The sequence below is a fragment of the Panicum virgatum genome, chromosome 8N, assembly GCF_016808335.1.
Source record: "Panicum virgatum strain AP13 chromosome 8N, P.virgatum_v5, whole genome shotgun sequence".
Lineage (NCBI taxonomy): Eukaryota > Viridiplantae > Streptophyta > Magnoliopsida > Poales > Poaceae > Panicum > Panicum virgatum.
The window spans coordinates 36,608,253-36,630,582 of NC_053152.1; the positions used below are offsets into that span (position 1 = coordinate 36,608,253).

Consider the following 22,330-nt stretch of genomic DNA (forward strand, 5'->3'; position numbering starts at 1 on the left):
CAGAAATAGAAGGGGGCTGAGTTTCTTTTTCCTCTCTCTTCCTTTCTTCTTCCTCTCCTTCTTATTCTTTCTTCTCAAAAATGGAGGGGGAGAAGGGGGCTCAAGGGGGGCTCCATTGTTTGTGGGGGTCTAGAGGGGCTGGAGCCCCCTAGACCCACCGCTAGCTCCGCCCCTGCTCAAATGGGTAGTGGGCACTTCCCTGTGGGAGGGTTTGGCAAGGCTGGGTACATTAAGAACATCCAAGCTGTAGCTTCATCCAACATTCTCAAATTATAGATTGTGTAGTCGTATTGTCTGAGTGACCCAGCTGCTATGAGCCAATTTTAGTGGGAGTTCTATAAATGTTTTATGGGCACTAAATATTTTTTTTGAAGAAATATGGGCACTAAATATGAGCTAGTTTTGTGGCAAGGTTCTTTATGAAGAAAGAGAAGAGAGAGTTCCATGAGATAAGTTTTCTTTATCAATGTAACATCAGATACTAAATTTTCAATCTTGATAATTGTACAATAGGCAACAGCAGGCAACGCTCATTTTTTTTAGATAATGGATAAAATATCCGTCCTCTACGTCCAGAAACATACACAGCCCAAATATTACAACGATTATGAAAAAGAGCAGCAAATGTTCACAAATAAGAACAACGAACTAGCACAGCCTATATAAGTGCTTCCAACCACCGTTAGCCTGCTCCAATGAGACCGTCTCAATTCTAGTGCTCAACGATGATAGTAAGTTTTTGTTGTGCTCATCATGCTGCAACTGCGCCAAAAAACGTAGCCAGTACGTTCCCCTGAAAATAACCTGCAGAATAGTTATATTTAATTCTATAAAAAATAATGTCATTACGGGTATTCCAGATGGCCCAGCATAGAGCAGAGCCGCCAACCCAAATCAAATCCCTAATCTTAGTATTTTGATTAGAGAGCCAAGAACCAAATAAATGTCTAATGGATTTGGGTTGAGTTAGACCCGTAGCAAGATACACCATCCTCCAAACTATTTTAGCATAATGATAATCTAGAAACAAATATTGGATTGACTCATCCAAATTACAGCCAACACATTTCTGGCTGCCTTTCAAATTTTTCCTAGCAAAATTGTCTTTAGTTAAGATGAAACAACGCTCATACACACCTTGGTTTTCTCTTTGCACAGTACGACATCACCTCGATCGGTAACAGAATATTAAAAGCAGCGTACGGCGCCGATGCAAGCCTCGGCGACGCATCTGATCCGGCCTAATCCTTGTCGACAAATGAAAGCAGGAATTGACGAAGCGACGGACCGGGCCTCGGTGGCTCCATGCCTCGTGACCAACTTGCAGAAGCAGCTGCGACCAATAACAATCCACCTGCGACTCTACGAACCTGCCAACATCTTTCCAAGCGTCAATCGTCATCATCATCATATTTATATAAGCGTGCGTATCAAGAAACTCATTTGGAGCAAACAAAGTAAAACAGGCCGGAAGCAAACTCGATCGCCTGCTTCTTCCATTTCGCCGGCGATCAATGGCAGCGACGCGGGCGTGCCTGGTAGCGCTGGTCATGGCTCTCGCATTTCTCTCTGTATTGGAGGGTGCGGTGGCGGCGCCGGAGGCAGAGAGCAGCGGGAGGTCGGCGCAGCGGCGGCGGCAGGTGCGAAGGCTCCTCAGGAGGATCAACAAAGCTCCTATCGCGAGCATTCAGGTACTGGCTGACCGACCCAGCTGCATCCGTCTCAAAACGACACGGCTCTTGCTCAGCCCTTTTAGTTACTCGATACTAATAATAAAATATGTACCGGCGCTATACCAGCATGCTCACTAAAGCACCAAGGGATATTTGGATCCAAATGCTAATGTCTAAATTGCTGAACTTTAGCACTAGTCCATCCAGATAAAATGCTAAGGGCATGAGCAATGTATATTTTCAAGATGACCTTAAGAAAGAATATTGTGTCAGATGGCTACAACTCACGATGCAACTGGGTTGGCATTGGGTCAACCAGTGACCGACTCAGCCTACCCATAAGTATTTATTTTGGGTTTTGGGTTATACTAACCCATTATAGCATTTACCCAAGTAACCCAATGGGTCAACCCAAAACGCCAGCAGCAAAGCATTGCGATCCAAAAGCTGACACAATTTCCCAATGCTGCTTGTCACTTGCATGAATTTGAAGAACACACAACCTGAGCCAGCAAAAGAAACAACAAACAAGATGGACAGCGCTGCTCAGATCAAAGCGTTCAAGGTCAGATACATACACTGATACACCAGATGCACTATTTTTCTCGAACAAAAGAAACGAGGCATGCTAGGGTCTCACCACCGGAGATAGAAGGAATCATGGCCTTTCACCACCGGAGATAGAAGGAATCGAGGCCAAGTCTGGATGGATCTCAGGAACCTGCTCTGCTGGATTTCTTCTGCGAGCGTGCGTGCAGGGCAGAAACCAACAACAAGCTATGGAAGGGCGTGGCCGCGCGGAGTGCATCCACTGTGGACGGCGGTGCAAGGTCTTCCTAGAGGGGCGGCGTCGGGTCGGGGGCGAATGCGGCAGGGTCTCCTGGAGGAGCGGCGCGGTGTCGGGGGCAGATGCGGCAGGGTCTCCTGGAGCGGCGGCGCTGCATCGCGGAAGGTCGGGGGCGGATGCGGCGGCGCTGCATCGCGGAAGGTCGGGGGTGGATGCGGCGGCGCGGCATCGCGGAGGGTCGGATCGGGTTACCCAATCACCCAGAGTGCTATACACTATTTGACACTAGATTTTTTTGGGCCGGCCCACTGAGTTTTTACACTAGATTTCAGGTTTTGGGCATTGGGTCAATGGGTTGACCCAGTAAAATCTGCATCCCTAGCTACAACTATTGGTCCTACCACAATGATGAAAGCTTGCTGCATTATACATATAGCCCCTTTTATAATTAAAAGTCATTCACATCATATGCTTGTTGAAATATTAGGCAATTGCATGATTAAATTCTAAAATAAATAAGTCGCGAACATTACTAGGTCTAGCATGAACAACATTAGAATCATGAACTCAGAAAACATGATTAAGAACCGGATGAAATAACAGTATATGTACTGAGCCTTAGCTTTCGGGAAGACGAACGGAGTTGACCGGACGAAGGCGATCCTGTTGACGGAGTGCAGCAGCCGGTGTCGCAGATGACGATTCGCCACAGCGCCTGACTTGAACGAAGGACGAGCCGTGATGACGATCTTTGAGCAGTCGCGTCGGCACTTACTAAAAACTTTATTCGTCCTCTCCCGGTGCAGGATCGCGAGGACGGAGGTTCCGAAGACCTGCTCTCCCGTTCGCCGGTGCACACCGACGCTCGGGATGAAGAAGACTATGGTAGCGACGCAGTAGCGAGGATAGGCAAAACCCTAACTCAGATTAGATTGATTTTGGTGAAGACCGATAGGTTGTATATATAGGAGCGTCCGTGACCTCCATATCTCGTAAACTTATTGGCTAAGTAACCAAAAGATAAAACAGCAAAAGAAAGCCGTGCTCCTGCAAGGCGAGGAGCCGGATTTTGGCGGACCATTCACGCGGACATCATGCGCCTGCGTATTTTGCCACGTCAGCCACGCCCAGCAAGGCAAGCGAGCGCGCGTGTGGAGCTCCCTTTTTCTTCCACACACATAGCTTGGAGAGGTGAGTATAGCCTCGCTATCTAAGTTAGCTATTCTCACTTCCCACAAGCAAAGTGGAACTAAAGGTTTGCACCGCTACCTTTCTCATGCACGCACATATGGGTCTTTGAGATTTATTTAGAATTTCTGAATTTCTCAAGGGGCCTAGCCCAAAATTCCAACAATGCTAATTCCAACAATGCTGATAAGAGGGAGAGGGAGAGGGAGAGGGAGGTGGAGAGGGAGAGGAGAGGAGAGGGGAGAGAAATATTTCTTTTACTTTTTATGCATGATCACCTCAAGCTTAAAGCTCACAATAGAGTTTTCCCCCCCTTAAGGTGTACCCAATGCTCTAGTATTTATTCCTTAAGGTTACCTTTTTACATTATTGTGGTTGCCCTAATAGGGTGGGCTAAATTTTAGCCAACACTTAAAAATTTAGCAAAGATATGAGTGTTAATAGATGCTAGCGGTTTATGGGCAAAAGCGACAGTGTAGACATTGAGGTTTATTATTGTAATCATTTAATCCTCAAGTATAATGGGTCAAGCCCTAGTATAATATTTCAACACCATCCATGTGTTTGTACGATTTTGGGTTTCCTTCATTGTAGGAGAGGACACAAGCAAGGTCTTGCCTTGGGATCGATAGATTTTGAGAAATTTGTTGAAATCGAAGGGGGGCAAATGCTGTGTTTTTGTTCCTTTCCATTCTTTGGATGCGATAGGAATATTCTTGAACCATCATATTTTGGCTTCAAACTAAATGTAGTAATTTTACTTTGCTTTGCTCCCACTTCTCCGTATGTTGTTTGATACATGGATGTGACTGGATCGTGTCAATGTTGCAGTTCATAGCCTTGCAATGTTTACTCTTTTCTTTTCTCTATTGCCCGGGTTTAAACTTTAAAGCCAAAATGCTTTAATGGAAATAAGTTTAGTTACACTTTTGCTATTCCAAATTTTGACATGATCCTCGCGATTCATTCTTATCCCAATTTATGCGTAGTCTTGACTATTTTTCTATCTTCATGCGTTTGCTGATTCTGAGAAATTATCAGAGCCCAGATGGAGATATCATAGACTGTGTGCACATCTCCAAACAGCCAGCATTCGATTATCCTTTCCTCAAGAACCATACTATCCTGGTACGGTGGTACCCCTCTACAGCACTACACACATGCATATATCATTTTTGTCACTCCAAGCTTCTCCATGGTTACCTTTCAGATGCGGCCTTCTTATTACCACCCAGGAGACCTGCATGGTGACTCCAACGTTGCACGGCGTCCCATTACCCAAACATGGCATCAGAACGGCAAGTGCCCTGAGAATACCATACAAATCCGAAGGACCAAGGAAGAGGATATCCTAAGGGCCAGCGCTGTCGGGAGGTTTGGCAAGAAGATGACCAGGAGCATCCAAAACCTCGTTTCGGTCAACGACATTGCCCGCAATATAATGTGACCATTGGCCACCAGGTATACAAAGCTTCATCCAAGAACGACCTTCTTATTACAACTTCTCTTGGATTATTGATTTTCTTTCAATTTTCTCATTAAACTTTTGTTTTTTACCATCGAGCAGCATGCTGCAGCATCTGCACAGGAGGATAAGTACTATGGAACTAACGCTACCATCAATCTGTGGCAACCAATGATCATGAGGGCTACCGACTTCAGCTTGGCCCAGCTCTGGATCACTGGGGGCCCCTTATAACAGTAATGACCTCAATACCATTGAAGCTGGATGGCAGGTGAGATCTCTAATATATAGCTTATAAATGGTGTCAGATGCAAGCTTATAAAAGGCTACATCAGACTACTGTACGAACCCAAACATTCTTAATTTGATGATACAGCTAAGTTGTGTGTTCTCTTTTATTATGTCTAACAGCTCTATTTTTCTATAAAATTGCAGGTTTCACAAAAGATATATGGGGATAACAATACTAGACTTTTCATCTACTGGACTGTAAGATAAACACCATATTCCTTTTTATCTTCATTACTAATATTACTAATACTAGTCCATCAACCATGCTCCCACATGGTCTAGAAATTTTGAGGGGTTTCTTGCTCTTGCTGTTGTGACAGGAATACTGGACACAACTAGAATCTGAATATCTTTGCAAATTATAGGTAAAATATGGAAAGGTTTTTCAAAAGAAAAGCACCAGAGCAAGATCATGTCAACCAGTTAAGAAGTTAATGTCTACCTGAGATTAATTGGGAAGAGGAGATTAAATATGATCCAGGCTTCAGAAAAGAAATTGATTCTTATCATCAAAATCAGAGAGAGAAGGTGAGAAGGAAATACTTAGAGAATGGTCCTTGCCAACCTCGCACATGCATTTTCCCCACTACACAGATTGGAGAGACAGAAAACCCAAGAAGTTTCCAACCGGAGTGTTTCGATGAGTTTGATTGGCTTGAATATAGTGAAACAAAAAAGAAGGCATATTGTTTTTACTGTTTCTTATTCAGAGAAAAGAAAGATGCAGTTTACAAAGCATTTGTTGTTGATGGCTGGAATGGCTATCATAGGAAAGAAAGGCTAAAGACACATGCTGGCAATGTTGGTGGCTTACATTATAATGCAATGAAGAATTGTGATGCTTTGTTGCAGAGAAAACAGCACATAGATGTTGCTTTCAGTAGGCTAAGTGATGCAGCTAAGAGCATCTCCAGCAGTTTGGCAAATCGAGTTGACATCTTTGATTTTTGGCAAAAACGTTAAAAATACTCCTCCAACAGTTTAGCAAAAGACTTAGCAATTTTTGGCAACTTGGGAAAAACCAGCCTCCAGCGCGTAAATATACGCGCGCGGCGCGCGGTTGGCATCGTGGTTTCTAGTCAGGTGGGAGGGTGAAAAAAGAAATAAATAACAGAGAAGTGTTCCTGATTTAAGTTTTCAAGAGGTGGAAGGGCATAAATATAATTTTGTTTCTCTCTCAGGGTTCCTGATGTAAGTTAGATCTGGATTTGGCAAGTGAATTATGCCAAACTATTGGAGATAAATTCTTTTTTACTTGGCATATCTTTTTAGAAGTTGGCAAAATACAAGATATGCCAAGTAAAATATGTCAAACTCTTGGAGATGCTCTAAAAAGGCTTATTTTACTCGGATGAATGGATCAATTGATACTGCTAGGTTACTTTTGAACCAAGGATTGGCATTCCCGGGCCATGATGAGTCCAAGGAGTCCTACAACAAATGGAATTTCTTGGAAGTTTATGATTGCTTAGCAGACTATGATCCAGAATTGCGCAAGGCAGTGGGTACTGCAGGTAATAGTTCTATGTTGGCTCCTGAAATACAAAGGGACATTGTTCAATGTTTTGCAAATGAAGTTATACACTCTATCCTTGAAGAACTTGGGGATGATGTGTTTTGCTTGCTAGTTGATGAGTCAAGAGATGTTTCTTGTAAAGAGCAAATGGCTGTGGTCTTGAGGTATGTTGACAAAAGTGGAATTGTGAAAGAGAGGTTTGTTGGACTTGTGCATGTGACTGAGACAACTTCTTCCTACCTCAAGTCAGCTATTGATTCTCTATTTGCAAAGTTAAAGCTAAGCTTAAAACAAGTTAGAGGACAAGGATATGATGGTGCTAGCAATACGCGGAGTGAATTTAATGGACTACAATCTTGGATTATGAGAGAAAACAATACAACTTATTATGTTCATTGTTTTGCTCACCAACTTCAGTTAGTCATTGTGGCCATTGTGAGAAAGCATAAGGGCATTAGTGATTTTTTAACCAAGATTTCCATCTTATTAAATGTGGTGGGTGGATCAGCCAAGAGGAAGGATATTATGAGAGAAATCAATCATGAACAATTGACAAAGGCCTTAGGTTGTGGGCAGCCTGAAACTGGGAGAGGCTTAAATCAAGAACAATGCCTTCAAAGACCTGGAGATACTCGTTGGAATTCCCATTATAAAACCCTCAAAGGTTTGGTTGACATGTTTTCTACAATAATTGAAGTGCTTAAAGTTGTGGAAAGGATGATAGAGATTGGAAAAATAGAGACCAAGCATCAAATCTGCTAGTCTATTTCCAATCTTTTGAGTTTGTCTTCAATTTGCATCTCATGTTGATTACATTGTCAATCACAAATATCTTGTCATTAGCATTGCAACGCAAGGATCAAGACATTGTGAATTCCATTAAATGTGACGGGGGTATAAACCCGGGATCCCTAGCGGGCCGGACTCGTACGACCGGGAGCCCAGCAGGCTCGCTGGGCCACGAAACGCAACGGCCCACTAACCGGCACGGGAAGCTGCCTTCGCTTCTAAGGCAACGAGTCCCGTGCAGGCCCCAAGACGCCATCTCTCCTTATCTTGCGGCAAGAGGTTAGCCAGCAGGACCCCCTGACAAGGGAACAGCGCTGCTTACGCGGGCCTCGCGACACAACGGGAGGGGGCGTCCACAGACGCTGCCTCCCCTCACTGTAATGATGGTTGCCTCTGCGCGCCATCTCATTACGCCAGCGAGTGTGACTGGACGCCTCCGGCCAGACCTCGGTAAGACACCCCTCACCAGGAGCGCCGTCCGGCTGACAAGAGCTACGCAAGGGAGGCGTGGGATAGCCCCGCAGATAAGGAACATAGGCTCCGGCGGACAAGACCGGAGGAGACCCCCGAGTGACCAGCCGAGCGGCTGTGCCGTCCCGACAGAGCCAAGATGGGACAGCACCGGGGGAACGCGTCGCCCAAGAGGATCGCCAGGATCATCCCTTGCCCAGAATATCGCCAGGATCAAGCCTGCCCACTCCCGACCGATCGAGTGGGCCCCGACGACTGACAAGGACGAATCGCACCCCGACGGTGCCAAGACACAGCGCTAGATAAATGTAAATGGGGGCCCCACCTTGGACTATAAAAGAGAAAGCCCCCCACGTAGGATAGGGTTGGACCCCCACGGGTTCGACACTTCCTGACCAGCTTGCAAGCTCCCCTCTGAACTTTGAGCACCCGGGGCTTGAGAGCGATAGGGCGAGAACACCACCCCCCACACTGGACGTAGGGCATTTCAAGCCCGAACCAGTCTAAATCCTCGAGTCTTTGCGTGCTAGACCATATCCGATCAAGCGCACAACAAACGAGCAATCGAGTAGTTTTGTAGTCGCCCATTTCCCGCAGCGACAGTTTTAGTGCCGTCCGTGTGGAGCGCTTTGTGTGTTCACTGCTTCGGCGATCGGATGGTTTCGATCATCCCATTCACCGCTCCGGCGGCGAGCCGCGGCAAGACGATCCGTTTCGGCTCCTTGGAGTTTCCCACAATCCCCCGCGACGGATTGTGGGCGCCTCCACCGTTCCCGCCTTCCCAGACCTTCCAGTTCGGAAGCCTAGAGTTCGTCACCGACCAGCTCTGTGCACTGCACCTCCATGAGGAGGAAGCCGCCTTGGCGGACACAGAGGAGCCCTCTGCTCCCACCAAGCCTCGCGACCTGAGGCGTCGGCGATCGGTTCGCTGGCGCATCAAGAAGCGCAGGCCATCACAGCCAACCCACGCGGCGCTCCGCCGCATCGCGCTCATGATGGCCTCCAACCCCGCCGTCGAGGATGTCAACTTTGTCCTCTTTTCTCTGGCCAACATCTCTCGACAGCTCGCAGGCGGGCCTGCACTCCCGACGCCCCGCTCGTTCTCAGAGCGGCTCCCGTTCGGCCTACGCAACGCTGCGGGCATCTATGCTCGGGAGGTGCGCAAGGCCACCCAAGGGTTCCAGCCCACGTCATAGTTCATGGGCATGACGGAGAGCTACCCTGACTCTGTCCATGACCTCCTATGCTTCGAGGATCCCCTGATTGACTCCTCTAGCACGGGGGACAGCCGCCTGGAGGGAACATCCGCGCCGCCGCGCATGTGCGCCATGGTCGACGGCGACCCGCCGCCGGAGGTGGTGCCGTCCGAGCAGACACACACCCCAACGGACCACCACGAGCGCGCGCTCGCCAACGCGCAGGCCCACGGCGAAGGTCTCCTCCATCGCCAACAGACGCCTCCGCCTGTGGAACAGCCCCCGTGGGCCCCCTCCGGGTCAAAAGGGATAAACCCCGCAGGTTTCGCGCGTCGGCGCGCACTCAGGGTCAGCCACGACATCATCAACGACGCCTGCATGCAACTCCCACAAGGGTTCCGTGCGAGCCAGAACATCGCAGCGGCTGCGATCCTCCTGCAGACGCTGCCAGAGCCAGAGGATCCGGCCCAAAGGGACCTTCACCGCCAGGTGAGGAACCTGGTGGAACTCGCTGCCATCCAGCAGGTGGAGAGCTCCTCGCTGCATCGCCGGCAGGCCGCTGCCTCATGTCCCGCTGGCATTCGAAGTGCAGCGCACCCCACCCACACGGCAGCCCGACGTAAGCGGCGCACCAGCCCCGGCGGCAGCGTCCGCTTCTCTCCCGCCAAGGCCACCGATTCACAACCGCGTCGGTCCCAACTACGACGTGCGCAGCGTGATCCGAGGCCGGCAGCAGGCGAGGCACCACGCCGACGTCGACCGCGCGGCCGTTCGAGCAGAAGATATGCGGGCATACGCGCCCCACCCGGAGTGCTCACCGCTCCGGCGTAGGGGATGCCCCTGCGACCCCGACGTGGATCGCGACCGAAGTCCGAGCCCGGACCCCACCGGGCTAAACACCTTCTCCAGAGAGATCCGGGGGGCGCCTTTCCCCCAACGCTTCCAACCGCCGGCGAACATCGTGAAGTATACTGGGGATACGAATCCTGGCGTGTGGCTGGAAGACTACCGGCTTGCATGCCGGGCCGGAGGAGCAAGCGACGACCGCTTCATCATCCAGTACCTCCCTATATGCTTGGGAGAGAATGTCCGCGCCTGGCTGGATTTCTTGCCCACCGACTCCATCGGTAGCTGGGCAGATCTCCGGAAAGTGTTCATCGGCAACTTTCAAGGCACGTATGTATGTCCTGGCAACACTTGGGACCTCAAGAACTGCAAATAGGAGCATGGCAAGTCCTTGCGCGACTACATCTAGCACTTCTCCAAGCAGTGCAACTCGCTGTTGGGCGTCGTCGACGCCGACATCATCGGCGCGTTCCTCCGCGGGACGCACTGCAAGACCCTGGTCCACAAACTGGGGTGCCAGAAGCCGCGCACTACGCACGAGCTCCTGGAGATCGCCACCAACCATGCCTCCGCCGAGGAGGCGGTCTAGGCCATTTTCGAACGCGACCAGCACGCGGCGAAAGAAAAGCTGCGTGACCGCGACAGGCCCTCCTCGAGCCGCGAGGACAAGAAGAACAAGAAGAACCGCCGACCTCCCGCTGCTGGCGGGGTCGCGGCGACCGAGCGCCAAGACAAGCGTCCGCCGAGAAACGACCACTTCAACCAACTCCTAGAGAAGCCGTGCACCAACCTTGGCTATCCAGTGAACCACAAGTTCAAAGATTGTGATATGATGAAGTGCCTCCTCCGACGGACAGCCAAGACCGACGGCGACGGCCGTGACAAGGGTCCCGACACCGACCAGGACAAAGGGAAGCCGGCGGAAGGAGAGTTCCCATACATGGATCGGTGCTTGGTGATCATCGGCGGCTTGGAGGACTTGTGCTCCAGGCGACTGCAGAAGGTACGGCTCAGCGAGGTATGTGCTGCCGCAAGTTCCATTCCTAGAAAGTTGAAGTTGGCGTCCACGCCCATCATTCTCGATCAGGATGACCATCCGGCAAATGTCCCTCGACCCGGGAGCTATCCCCTCGTCGTTGACCCCGTCGTCAGCAACATGCGTCTGTCCAAGGTGCTGATGGACGGGGGCAGCAGCCTCAACATCCTCTACGTCGACACCTTGGAAGCCATGGGAATCCCATGAGCCTGCTTGCGGGAATCCCTCTTCCCCTTCTACGGCATCCTGCCGGGCATGAAAGCATACCCGGTCGGCAACATCGATTTACTGGTCACGTTTGGCAGCAAATCCAACTTCCGCACCGAGACCCTCACGTTTGAGGTGGTGGACTGGAAGGGGGTATATCATGCCATTCTTGGGCGTCCCGCCTACGCCAAGTTCATGGTGGTCCCCAACTACACCTACCTCAAGCTCAAGCTGCCGGGCCCGAACGGTGTCATCACCGTGAGCGGGTCCTTTGAATAGGCCTATGTGAGCAGCCGCGAGTACTATGACCTCGCCACCACCACGGCAAACTCGGCTGAGCTCGGCCAGCTTCGCGCCACCACCGCCGAGTGCCGCCCTGACCCTGGCAAGCCTAGCTAGGCACCGGCCTTCGTCTCAACCGACGAGACCAAGTCGGTCATGGTTGACGACGTCGACCAAACCAAGACGGTGCGGATCGGCTCCCAGCTGCCGGCCAAATAGGAACACGCGCTCGTCGACTTCCTCTACGCCAACAAGGACACTTTTGCCTAGAAGCCGTTCGACATGCCGGGCATCCCAAGGGAGGTCTCCGAGCATGAGCTCCGCATTTTGCCGGGATCCAAGCCCGTCCAGCAACGACTATGCCGCTTCGACGATGAGAGGCGCAAGGCCATAGGAGAGGAGATAGCTAAGCTTTTAGCTGCCGGCTTCATAAAATAAGTCTACCACTCCGACTGGCTATCTAACCCAGTCCTTGTAAAAAAGAAAACCGGTCAATGGAGGATGTGTGTTGATTACACCAGCCTAAACAAGGCTTGTCCCAAAGACCCTTTTTCTTTACTTAGGATAGATCAGATAATCGACTCCAACTCCAGGTGTGAAATCTTGTCTTTTCTAGATGCTTACTCGGGCTATCACCAGATAGCGATGAAGGAATCCGACCAGCTCGCGACATCCTTCATCACACCATTTGGCTCATACTGCTACGTGTCAATGACTTTCGGTCTCAAAAATGCAGGGGCAACATACCAGCAATGCATGCAAGCCTGCTTCTCCGACTAGATCAACCCGCCGATCGATCCCGACCGGCCGGACCCGCCTCGGGCGACGGTCGCGGTCTACGTTGACGACATCATCGTCAAAACACCACGCGCGGACGACCTGGTCGCCACCCTAAGCGCCACGTTCACAAATCTCAAGAGATTCAAGATCAAGTTGAATCCTGAAAAATGCACATTCGGTGTGCCCAAGGGCAAACTTCTCGGGTACATGGTGTCCGAGCATGGCATCGAAGCCAACCACGACAAAATCGCGGCCATCACCAACATAGGGCCCATCCGCGGCGTTAAAGGTGTCCAGAGGATAACCGGGTGCCTGGCGGCGCTCAGCCGGTTCATCGCCCGGCTGGGAGAGCGAGGCTTACCGCTGTACAAACTCCTCAAGAAATCCGACACCTTTATCTGGACAAAGGAGGCACAGGCGGCCCTCGACCGCCTCAAGACCCTCCTATCCTCTCCGCCAGTGCTTGTCGCACCAGACCATTGCGAACCCCTTTTGCTCTACTTAGCAGCCACTAACCATGTGGTCAGCGCCGCCCTGGTGGTCGAGAGGGAAGAACAGGGACATGCCCTTAAGGTCCAATGACCTGTTTACTTCGTCAGCGAAGTGCTGACCGACACCAAGTCGCGGTACCCGCAGACATAAAAACTTCTCTACGCCGTCATCATGGCGGCCAAGAAGCTACAACACTACTTCACCGAGCATGAGTTGTCGGTCGTCACCTCGTTCCCACTCGGAGAAGTTGTTCGCAACCGCGACGCCATGGGATGGATTTCCAAATGGGCAGTCGAGCTGATGGGCTACGACGTCAAGTTCGTGCCACGGACGGCGATAAAGTCCCAGGCCCTGGCCGATTTCATCGCCGAGTGGACGGAAGTCCAAGCTCCGACCCCAGAAATCTCTCACGAGTACTGGACCCTCTACTTCGATGGGTCGGTCATGGGACCCGGCGCGGGGGCCAGGGTTGTCCTGGTCTCCCCAGAAGGAGGCAGGTTCCAGTACGCAGTTCCCCTCCACTTTCATGCATCTAACAACGTAGCAGGATATGAAGCACTCATCAGCAGCCTCCGCATAGCCATCGACATCGGAGCAACCCGCCTGTATGTCTACAGCGACTCCAAGCTCGTAGTCGACCAGGTCATGAAGAACTCCAACTGCGAGGGCCCCCTCATGGACGCATTCTGCCAAGAAGTCCGCAAGCTAGAAGGCAGATTTCGGGGACTGGAGCTCCACCACATTCCACGAAAGCAAAACCCTGACGCGGATGCTCTCGCAAAAATGGCCGCCGAGCGCAAGCCGGTGCCTAGCAGTGTTTTCGTCAACGACCTGAACGCGTCGTCGGTGCGAGAGAAGCAGCCGGCCGCAGACAGAGCAAAAATAGAGGAAGCAGAGCATGCGCAAAAAATAGAGCACGCTCCCTCCGACCCAGCTCCCGACCAGGTACCCGGGGGCCCAACCTGCCTCGCTACAGAATAATCCGACCCAAGCCAGGCAGACAACACAGATTAGAGAGCTGACCTATTGGCTTACCTCCTCCACGAAGTCCTCCCTGAGGACCGCAACGCAGCCCGCCAGATAGCCCGACGAGCCAAAACCTTCGCAGTAATCGACAGCGAGCTCTACAAACACAGCCCCTCAGAGTCTGGCATTCTCATGAAATGCATCCCCATTGCCCAAGGCAAGGAGCTCCTTCTCGAGATACACGCCGGGATCTGCGGACACCACGCTCCTTGGTCGGAAAGGCCATCCGACAAGGATTCTACTAGCCAACAGCCCTGCGCAACGCGGAAGACATCGTCCGTGCATGCAAAGGCTGTCAGTTCTTCGCCAAACAAACCCACCTACTGGCCCAAGCGCTTCAGACCATTCCCATAACATGGCCATTCGCCGTATGAGGTCTAGACATTATCGGGCCACTCAAGAAGGCACCAGGAGGGTTCACCCACCTACTTGTCGCAATTGACAAGTTCACCAAATGGATAGAGGCAAAACCGATAACCACGATCGACTCCAAGGAAGCCGTCAAGTTCTTCCTAGACATCGTGTACAGATTCGGCGTGCCCAACTCCATCATCACCGACAACGGGACCAACTTCACAGGTCACTACTTCCAAGAATTCGCGGAAGGATACGGGATCCGGATTGACTGGGCATCGGTTGGACACCCGCGCACAAACGGGCAAGTGGAAAGAGCTAACGGCCTAATCCTCCAAGGGCTCAAACCGTGTATTTTTGACATGCTCAAAAAGTTCGCGGGTCGTTGGGTGGAAGAGCTGCCGGCAGTGCTATGGAGCTTGCGAACCACACCTAACTGGTCCACAGGACTAACACCCTTCTTCCTAACATACAGCTCCGAGGCTGTCTTGCCTTCCGATCTGGACTACGGTGCGCCAAGAGTCAAAGCCTTCGACCCGACAACGGCCGCGGAAGCCCAGAGAGACGCCATGGAAGTCTTGGAGGAAGGAAGGCTAGCTACGCTACACCGATCGGCCCGCTACTAGCAAACATTATGCAGGTACCACGAGAGGCGCATACGGGAGAGGACGCTACAGGTTGGAGATCTAGTTCTGTGACGGGTCATGACCACAAAGGACATGCACAAGCTCTCACCGCCATGGAAATGACCTTACAACATCGCAGAGGTGATACGACTAGGCACCTACAAGGTAAAAGACTCCGACGGTAACATTCGGACCAACTCTTGGAATATAGAACAGTTATGGCGTTTCTTCCCATAAGAAGCACAAGTGGCTCAGTCCAAGTGCCCCGACCCGGCCACTTCCAGCTCGGAAAACTCGGGGGGCCGACACTTGTCGATTTTGTCTCCCCGCACAACACAGTGCACTCACTCGGCGACCCGACCCGGCCACTCCCGGTCCGGAATCACTCGGGGGCCGGACACCTGCATTCCTTACATGTTTACAGCACACACGAGCTATCTGGTTTCTAGCACCCCGACCCATACAAATCTGGCTCGGAGCGCTCGGGGGCCAGACCATGGTCTTCGACCATCTTACTTTCTGTTGTTTCCCTCCTCTACAGCCCCTTGCCCTGAGCACTCTCAGGCCAAAGCGCTCGGGGGCCTCACTGGGATGGATTGTGCAGCACGCGCACACCGGTTCATCCTATCACAACAACACACAACTCCTACTGATTCCCGTGCTTTTCATTCTACTCAAACGTCTTTTCCGAACTATCCAATCGATTGGATCTGTGTAACGATCTACGACAACCAACGAATGTTGCCTCGGGGCCAGCTCCCGGCTATACATCGCAGCCCACGATCAGCACGCAGTTCCAAATGAAAGGAATGCAGAGGACCAAAAATGTTCACGAGCAAGCAGAAAAGCAAACAGCAGAACCTTTTTAGAAAAAATATAGAAGAATACTTTAACCACAAAGCGCAGTATGTTTTTTCCTCAGCAGCAATCTTACATAAGATGAAAACTAATGCGTCGTTTATTTTTGCAACAATGGATCCACACTCGAGGAAGGAACGGCAGACCCGCCGGTCGATGATGCGTCCGCCATGGCCCCAGCACGCCCGCCGCTAACATCCAGTTCCCGCTCCGCATGCCGGACTCTCCTCACCGCTGCAAAGGTCAGACCCCGCGCCACCTTTTCGGCGATGGGCTCCAGCCTCCTGGCCACCACAAGGACGTCTTTGTACGGCTTCCCAGCGGAGAGATCATCCTCAAGACCCACCAGATCTAACTCCGGATGCCGCAGCACCACGGTGCTCAACACGGTCGAAGCCCCGTGGTAAGCCGCTATGGCCGTCAACGCAGCCAATTCCTTGGGAACCCGCCGAAGTTCATCTTGCAGAGGACTCGAAGGTGGGGAGCCATGGATGCAGGAGCAAACCTCTTGGGCCGACGATCGCAGTCGGTCGAACTCACGGCGTAGGCCTTGGTGCCGAGTAGTCATTTCTTAAAGAAAACATCCCTACACCATGAGACCATACTACAAACACAATCAGAAGAAAAGGGCACGAGGGAAATCACCATCCAGCAACTTTTCCATCTCCTGATGACCCGTCTCCTGCTTCGCCAAGTTGGCCTCTGCACAGACGCGACGGGCCCGCTCCTCCTCCAACCAAGCCTCCACGGCCGTGAGGTTATGGCGATACTCTTGAGTATCCGAGGCATGTGCGGCCTCCACGGAGCGCAGCCGCTCCGCGAGGTCCCGGCGCGCCGCCTTGCCTACCATCTCGCAACCATATACCTCCCGCAAGAAAGAAGACTTCCTCTTTGAGATATTCTCCAACACCTGGAAAACGAAAGGGGGTCACAAGAAGACACTTACGGGCAGAAAAGAATAGACCCGACGAAAAGACCTTACCCCAACAGCAGGATGTAGGCCAAAAGTAACAAGCTTTTCAGCTCGCTCTACCTCCTTCAACACCAGGGCAATACGGCTTTTAGCGGAAGTATGCACTTCCTGAGCCTCGACACCCTGCCGACCCACATGCCGCCAGACCTTGTCCTCCCGAGAGTCGTTCAGCATGAACTGCGCGTCGCCGCCCTCATCGCAAGACGGCCACTCCAGTGGCCCTTCCGGTAGGCGGTAGGGAACCAGCGTGCCCTCCACCGATGTCGATCCCTCCAACACATCGGGCGACAGGGGAGAGCTCTCGGCAGGAACACCCGCGTCGCCCGCCGGATGTGGCACGTACGCCGTCGCCACGCCGACCGGCGGAAGGATGGGATCTAGCATCGCTACCGTCACCATATGCGACGAAGACGTCCCCAAGGGCACGCGCCCTCCCCGACACCTGGAGAGTAGAGTCGCCAGCGAAGGATGCTCAGTCCACTCCACCGGCTCAGCCATCGACTGGAAACCGGTCGGGACCCTGCATCGCCCAAACAAGAAAGCACATCACTAAAGGGCTGCCTCGCCGGAACACAAGAACGAGAGCAGCACTTACGTTTTTGCCGCAATCTTCGCAGGGACGGTCTTGGCCGGTGGTGTAGGGGGCGAACTTGCCGCGGCAGCCGTTACCACAGGTGGCGGCCGCCCGTCAGCCCCTCCGCGACCTGGAGAAAGGGCGCAGTCGTCATCCCGAGAGACATCGCCAACGGCCCACGGTGCGTGCGAACTCTTGCCCTTCAGTCGTTTCGCCGACTCAGGCTCTGCCTCGTCGCGGGCGCGCTTGGGGGCCCCTAGTCTGCTCATCCCGCATAGGGACGTGTCCGGACCAGAATCCTCACCCCCAAGTGACTCCAGCTCCTCTTCCTCCTCCTCCCCGTCGGATCCGGACTCCGGATATTTCAGAGGCCAGGCGTCCACCAAGTCCTGAGCGTCCGCGGCATCCATCCCCTCGCAGATAAGCTTGGCCACCTCCTTTTCACGACTCTCGTGCTCCCGGGCATGGAGCACCCTCTTCCTCTTCCTCTCCGCAGCCCTCCTCTGCTGCTCGGCCTGGCGAGCGGCCCCTTCTGGCCCTTTGCCATGATGGGGAAGAGACTTGGGCTTGCCAAGGCCTTGTAGTCACGAACTATGATGAAATAGGCAAGAAAAGAGATACGGCGGGAGGGAACAGGAAATAGAAGGCAAGACAGATACTTACCAGGTTGGGGGCGACCCTACCAGAAAGGGGACGGACCACCAATGGGTCGGCGGCCCTCCCCCGCGATCATACCACCAAGCCACCTCCACGGCCCAGAACTGCCGGGATCCTGCAGCTCCTCTCGTGGCTCATCATGCTCATAATCCCACATCTTCCCTCGCAACGCAAAAAGAATGCGCACTTTGCGAAGGAAGATGGTGGCAAAGACGCGGGCGCCATCAAGACCATGGGCCACCAAACCTTTCAGCACCTCCTCGATCATCTCCACATGATTCTTCTGCCTCCGGGAAGCCCCCCAAGTCCAACTCTCCCGCTTCTCCGGGGCATTCCTGGTGAACACCGGTAATGTCTCCTCTCTGCTGGAGGGGTTCCGGATGTAGAACCACTCATCATGCCACCCCCGGTTGTTGTCCACGGGGGTGTACCGGGGATATGAGGCCTTCCCAGGTTTCCGTTGCAAGCCGAAGCCACCCACGGGCGCAATCACCGCCTCCGAACGCGAAGCCCCAGCATCACGCCTAAGCGTAACTGGACGACCAACGAACATCTCCAAGAATAGATCCACATGTGGATCTATCCCGAGGAACGCCTCGCACACCATCACGAAGCCCATAATGTGCAACATCCCGGTGAGGTTGAGGTGATGCAACCCGATTCTCCACTCCTCCAGCAAACCCAGCAGGAAGGGGTGGGCGGGGTGACCGAGACTCGTGCATAAAAGATGCGGAAGGTGACCACCTCATCGGGGCGTGGATGGGGACTGACCTCCCCAGGCGGCGACGCCCTCTAGTGAGCCACATTCCTTGGGGGAATCGCCCCCTCCGCGGCCAACCTCTCGAGTTGGGTCTCGGTCAAGGAAGACGGCCTCCACAATGACATCGCCGCAACGGGACTCCAACGGAATTACGGGAAGAGAGGCCGAGGCGAAGGCGACAGCGAGCAAAATCGGAAAAGGGAGTGAATGCTAAAGGCGGCAGAGGAAAGGGGGCGAGGCCAAGCAAGGAAGAAGATAAAACCCCTCCTCTTCGCGTATTAAAAGGCCAGAGTGTTCGGCCTAGTGGGCCCCGCCCACCAGCAAGGAGTCCGGAGCGGCACGACATCGAACACGCCCCCGCCAGGCGGAGGGCGGGCCGGGCCCTGTGAGCCAATCACTCGTTACGCACAGTCAAAGCCCGACAATTCCCGACCGACCCCCCGGGTCGGTAGAGCCCGAGGGCAGTAAGCAGAACGACAGCAAGGGCAACGATTCCCTTTGACACCGTCACCCATGGCAAGAACAACCCTCCACCGAGGCGGTGCGTGTTTGCTGACTGTTAAAATAGGGACAACAATGCCAAGTCTGATCGCACGGAGCAAATTTACTTCGAAAACATTTTTGTCAAAACAATCGGCCAAGGGCCATTACAACGAACAAAGGCTAGCTGTCCTCGACTCAAGGAAATAGCAAGTACAATGGATCAAATCCACTACATCCCTCAGGCAGGAAACCAAAAGAAAAAAGGTGGAAAGGCGGCACAAGAACGCCTTCTCCAGCTATGGCCTCGCCCCTCAGCTGCAGAAGACAAAAGCAACGATCATCCCGGGCGAGGGGCAGAGGACATGCTCAAGAGAGCCCGCGGGGTATCCTTTGGAGTTTTCGCCACCTCTGTCCCCCGGGGCCTGTTCCACCAGAAGACCTACAGCGGTGGGGAGCATGAGAGGCCACGGCGTGGAAGACTCCGAAGCGGACGCAAGGTAAGGCGCTGCGAGAGCGCTACCTTCTGCTTGCAGCACCATGCCCCCGGCCGCGCCAGTGCCGAGGAATACCAAGGGAGCCACAAGGAAGATATGGTCGCTTACCACGCCCCTAGGAAAGGGGACTAGTGGTCGGGCTAGCCTAATCTTGCCCCATGGCACCTCGGTTCCTCAGTGCCGGCACGCGACTCGCGGAAGGAGCGCAATAGTACGTGCGTGTCCGAGGAGGATCCCCCGCCGTTCGCAAGCATTCTTCTAGCACCAGAGAAATAAGCCGTGCCCACTCACATCTGGAGGACGGGTGTGGGGTATGAGGAAGAGAACTACTAAAGGGATTTCCATGATCCGCTTTCTTGTGTGGAACCATGTATCCACAGTACCTCTATTTATAGGCAAACGCGGCGCGCAAACGGCCCCAGCGCTCAGCGGGTCAGCCAAAACAGGGAACACCAAGGGCCCTCACATAACCGAACCCCCTCTTGAATACCGACGGGACGGCGCCAGCACGCTAGACAACCGCCACGCCACTTGGGCACGATCGCCGCACGACCCGCCAATGGGAGGCAGCCCCGAACGGGGGAAAATGAGGCGTCCGTAGTACAGCGATAAGACGCGACGACCGGCCTCGAGATTCTACAGCGCCAGCGTCCCAGACCCCGTCACGCTGTCACTGGTGCACGCCGAAAGCTGAGGGCGCGGGCAGTTGGATGGGATGCCCCGGTCAGGAGTCATCAAAGCCAAGTCTAGTGGCTCCACGATCATTAAAAAATCACGGAGCCGCTCGGGGGCCTCTGACGGGGGTATAAACCCGGGATCCCTAGCGGGCCAGACTCGTACGATCGGGAGCCCAGCAGGCTCGCCGGGCCATGAAACGTGACGGCCCACCAACTGGCGCGGGAAGCTGCCTTCGCTTCTAAGGCAACGAGTCCGGGAGCCCAGCCTCCCGGGACACGTGGCAGCCCGGTGGCAGCCTGCCAACCTGACGCCCCAGGTCAGAGCCATGCCGATGACCCAGGACGTGCGCTCCAAGAATGCCGCACCTCCTGACAGGTGTGCCAGCCAAGATAGGCCCCGTGCAGGCCCCAGGATGCCGACTCTCCTTATCTTCTGGCAAGAGGTTAGCCAGCAGGACCCCCTGACAAGGGGACAGCGCCACTTACACGGGCCCCGTGACACAACGGGAGGGGGTGTCCACAGACGCTTCCTCCCCTCGCCGTAATGATGGTTGCCTCTGCGCGCCATCTCATTATGCCAGCAAGTGTGACCGGACGCCTCCGGCCAGACCTCGGTAAGACACCCCTCACCAGGAGCGCCGTCCGGCTGACAAGAGCTACGCAAGGGAGGCGTGGGATAGCCCCGCAGACAAGGAACATAGGCTCCGGCGGACAAGACCGGAGGAGACCCTCGAGTGACCCACCAAGCGGTCACGCCGTCCCGACTGAGCTAAGATGGGACAGCACCGGGGGAACACATCGCCCAAGACGATCGCCAGGATCATCCCTTGCCCAGAATATCTCTAGGATCAAGCCTGCCCACTCCCAACCGACCGAGTGGGCCCCGACGACTGACAAGGACGAATCGCAACCCGATGGTGCCAAGACACAGCGCTAGATAAATGTAAATGGGGGGCCCCACCTTGGACTATAAAAGGGAAAGCCCCCCCCCCCGCCCCCCACGTAGGAAAGGGTTGGGTGAATCGTATGTGCAACTTTTCATTGCCAAGCTCCTGTAAAAATTTCAGCCAAAACGGAGAACCGAGCGAAAAGTTATGCCTGTTTTATGGAAGGTATCTCAAGTTATGTTTTTTTGAAGGCACAACTCGGCAGATAGATCAGCAGCGGCTAGGGCACAAATTCTCCCTGGTATGCGCAATGGGTAATCGCCAGATGAATCCAAGGGGGCTGCGGTGCAAGGCGAAAGGCACAAGGCGGCTCGCAACCTATCTAGGGCTGGCGCGGCGAGAGTTCACACAAGGTGGCTAGCGAGGGCAAGTCGATTAATGGGGTGGATCGACTTGGGATCTGGGTAATGGTGGATGGGATAGCGGCGGAAACAAAAACACAGCGACGGTGCGGTTGAACTACGACGAAGACAAACCCTAAACCAGCAACACGACTTGACCACGGACACAAACTGAACAAAGCGAGTCTGAAAACGAAATTGCAAAGGCTAAACAAGGGTTCTAGGACAGCGGAATTTTTTTTTTGTATGGCAATTTTCTGGAGTTATAGGACGATGGAACAAACTATACTAGGGTAAGCCTGACGGTAATACCTGAGTCTCTGATTACCACTTGATATGAATGGGGGTGCCCGATCTTCCGTCAGGTGAAGGATAACTCGTTTTGGTCGGAATGCGACACACCGATCCGGCCTCCGCCTGTCCGGCGGCAGGGGCAGCCGGGCAGGCCCCTCGCCGCGACGCCGCCCCAGCAGGCAGCAGCAGCGAGAAGGAGGGGGCACCAGCCGGCCGGCGGGCCAGCGGCCAACGGCGCCGACGAGTA

At 53.5% G+C, this 22,330-nt stretch overlaps 1 protein-coding gene and 1 pseudogene across 1 annotated transcript; both read left to right on the forward strand.

The window, feature by feature from the left end:
• The first annotated feature begins 1,550 nt into the window (after positions 1-1,550).
• On the forward strand, positions 1,551-5,611 carry LOC120684999 (annotated as a pseudogene).
• Positions 5,612-6,677: 1,066 nt separating this feature from the next.
• On the forward strand, positions 6,678-8,072 carry LOC120686054 (zinc finger MYM-type protein 1-like). Its single transcript, XM_039968214.1, has one exon. It carries the CDS (start codon positions 6,711-6,713, stop codon positions 7,680-7,682), a length of 972 nt encoding a protein of 323 aa, XP_039824148.1. The 5' UTR covers positions 6,678-6,710; the 3' UTR covers positions 7,683-8,072.
• The last annotated feature ends 14,258 nt before the right edge of the window (positions 8,073-22,330 follow it).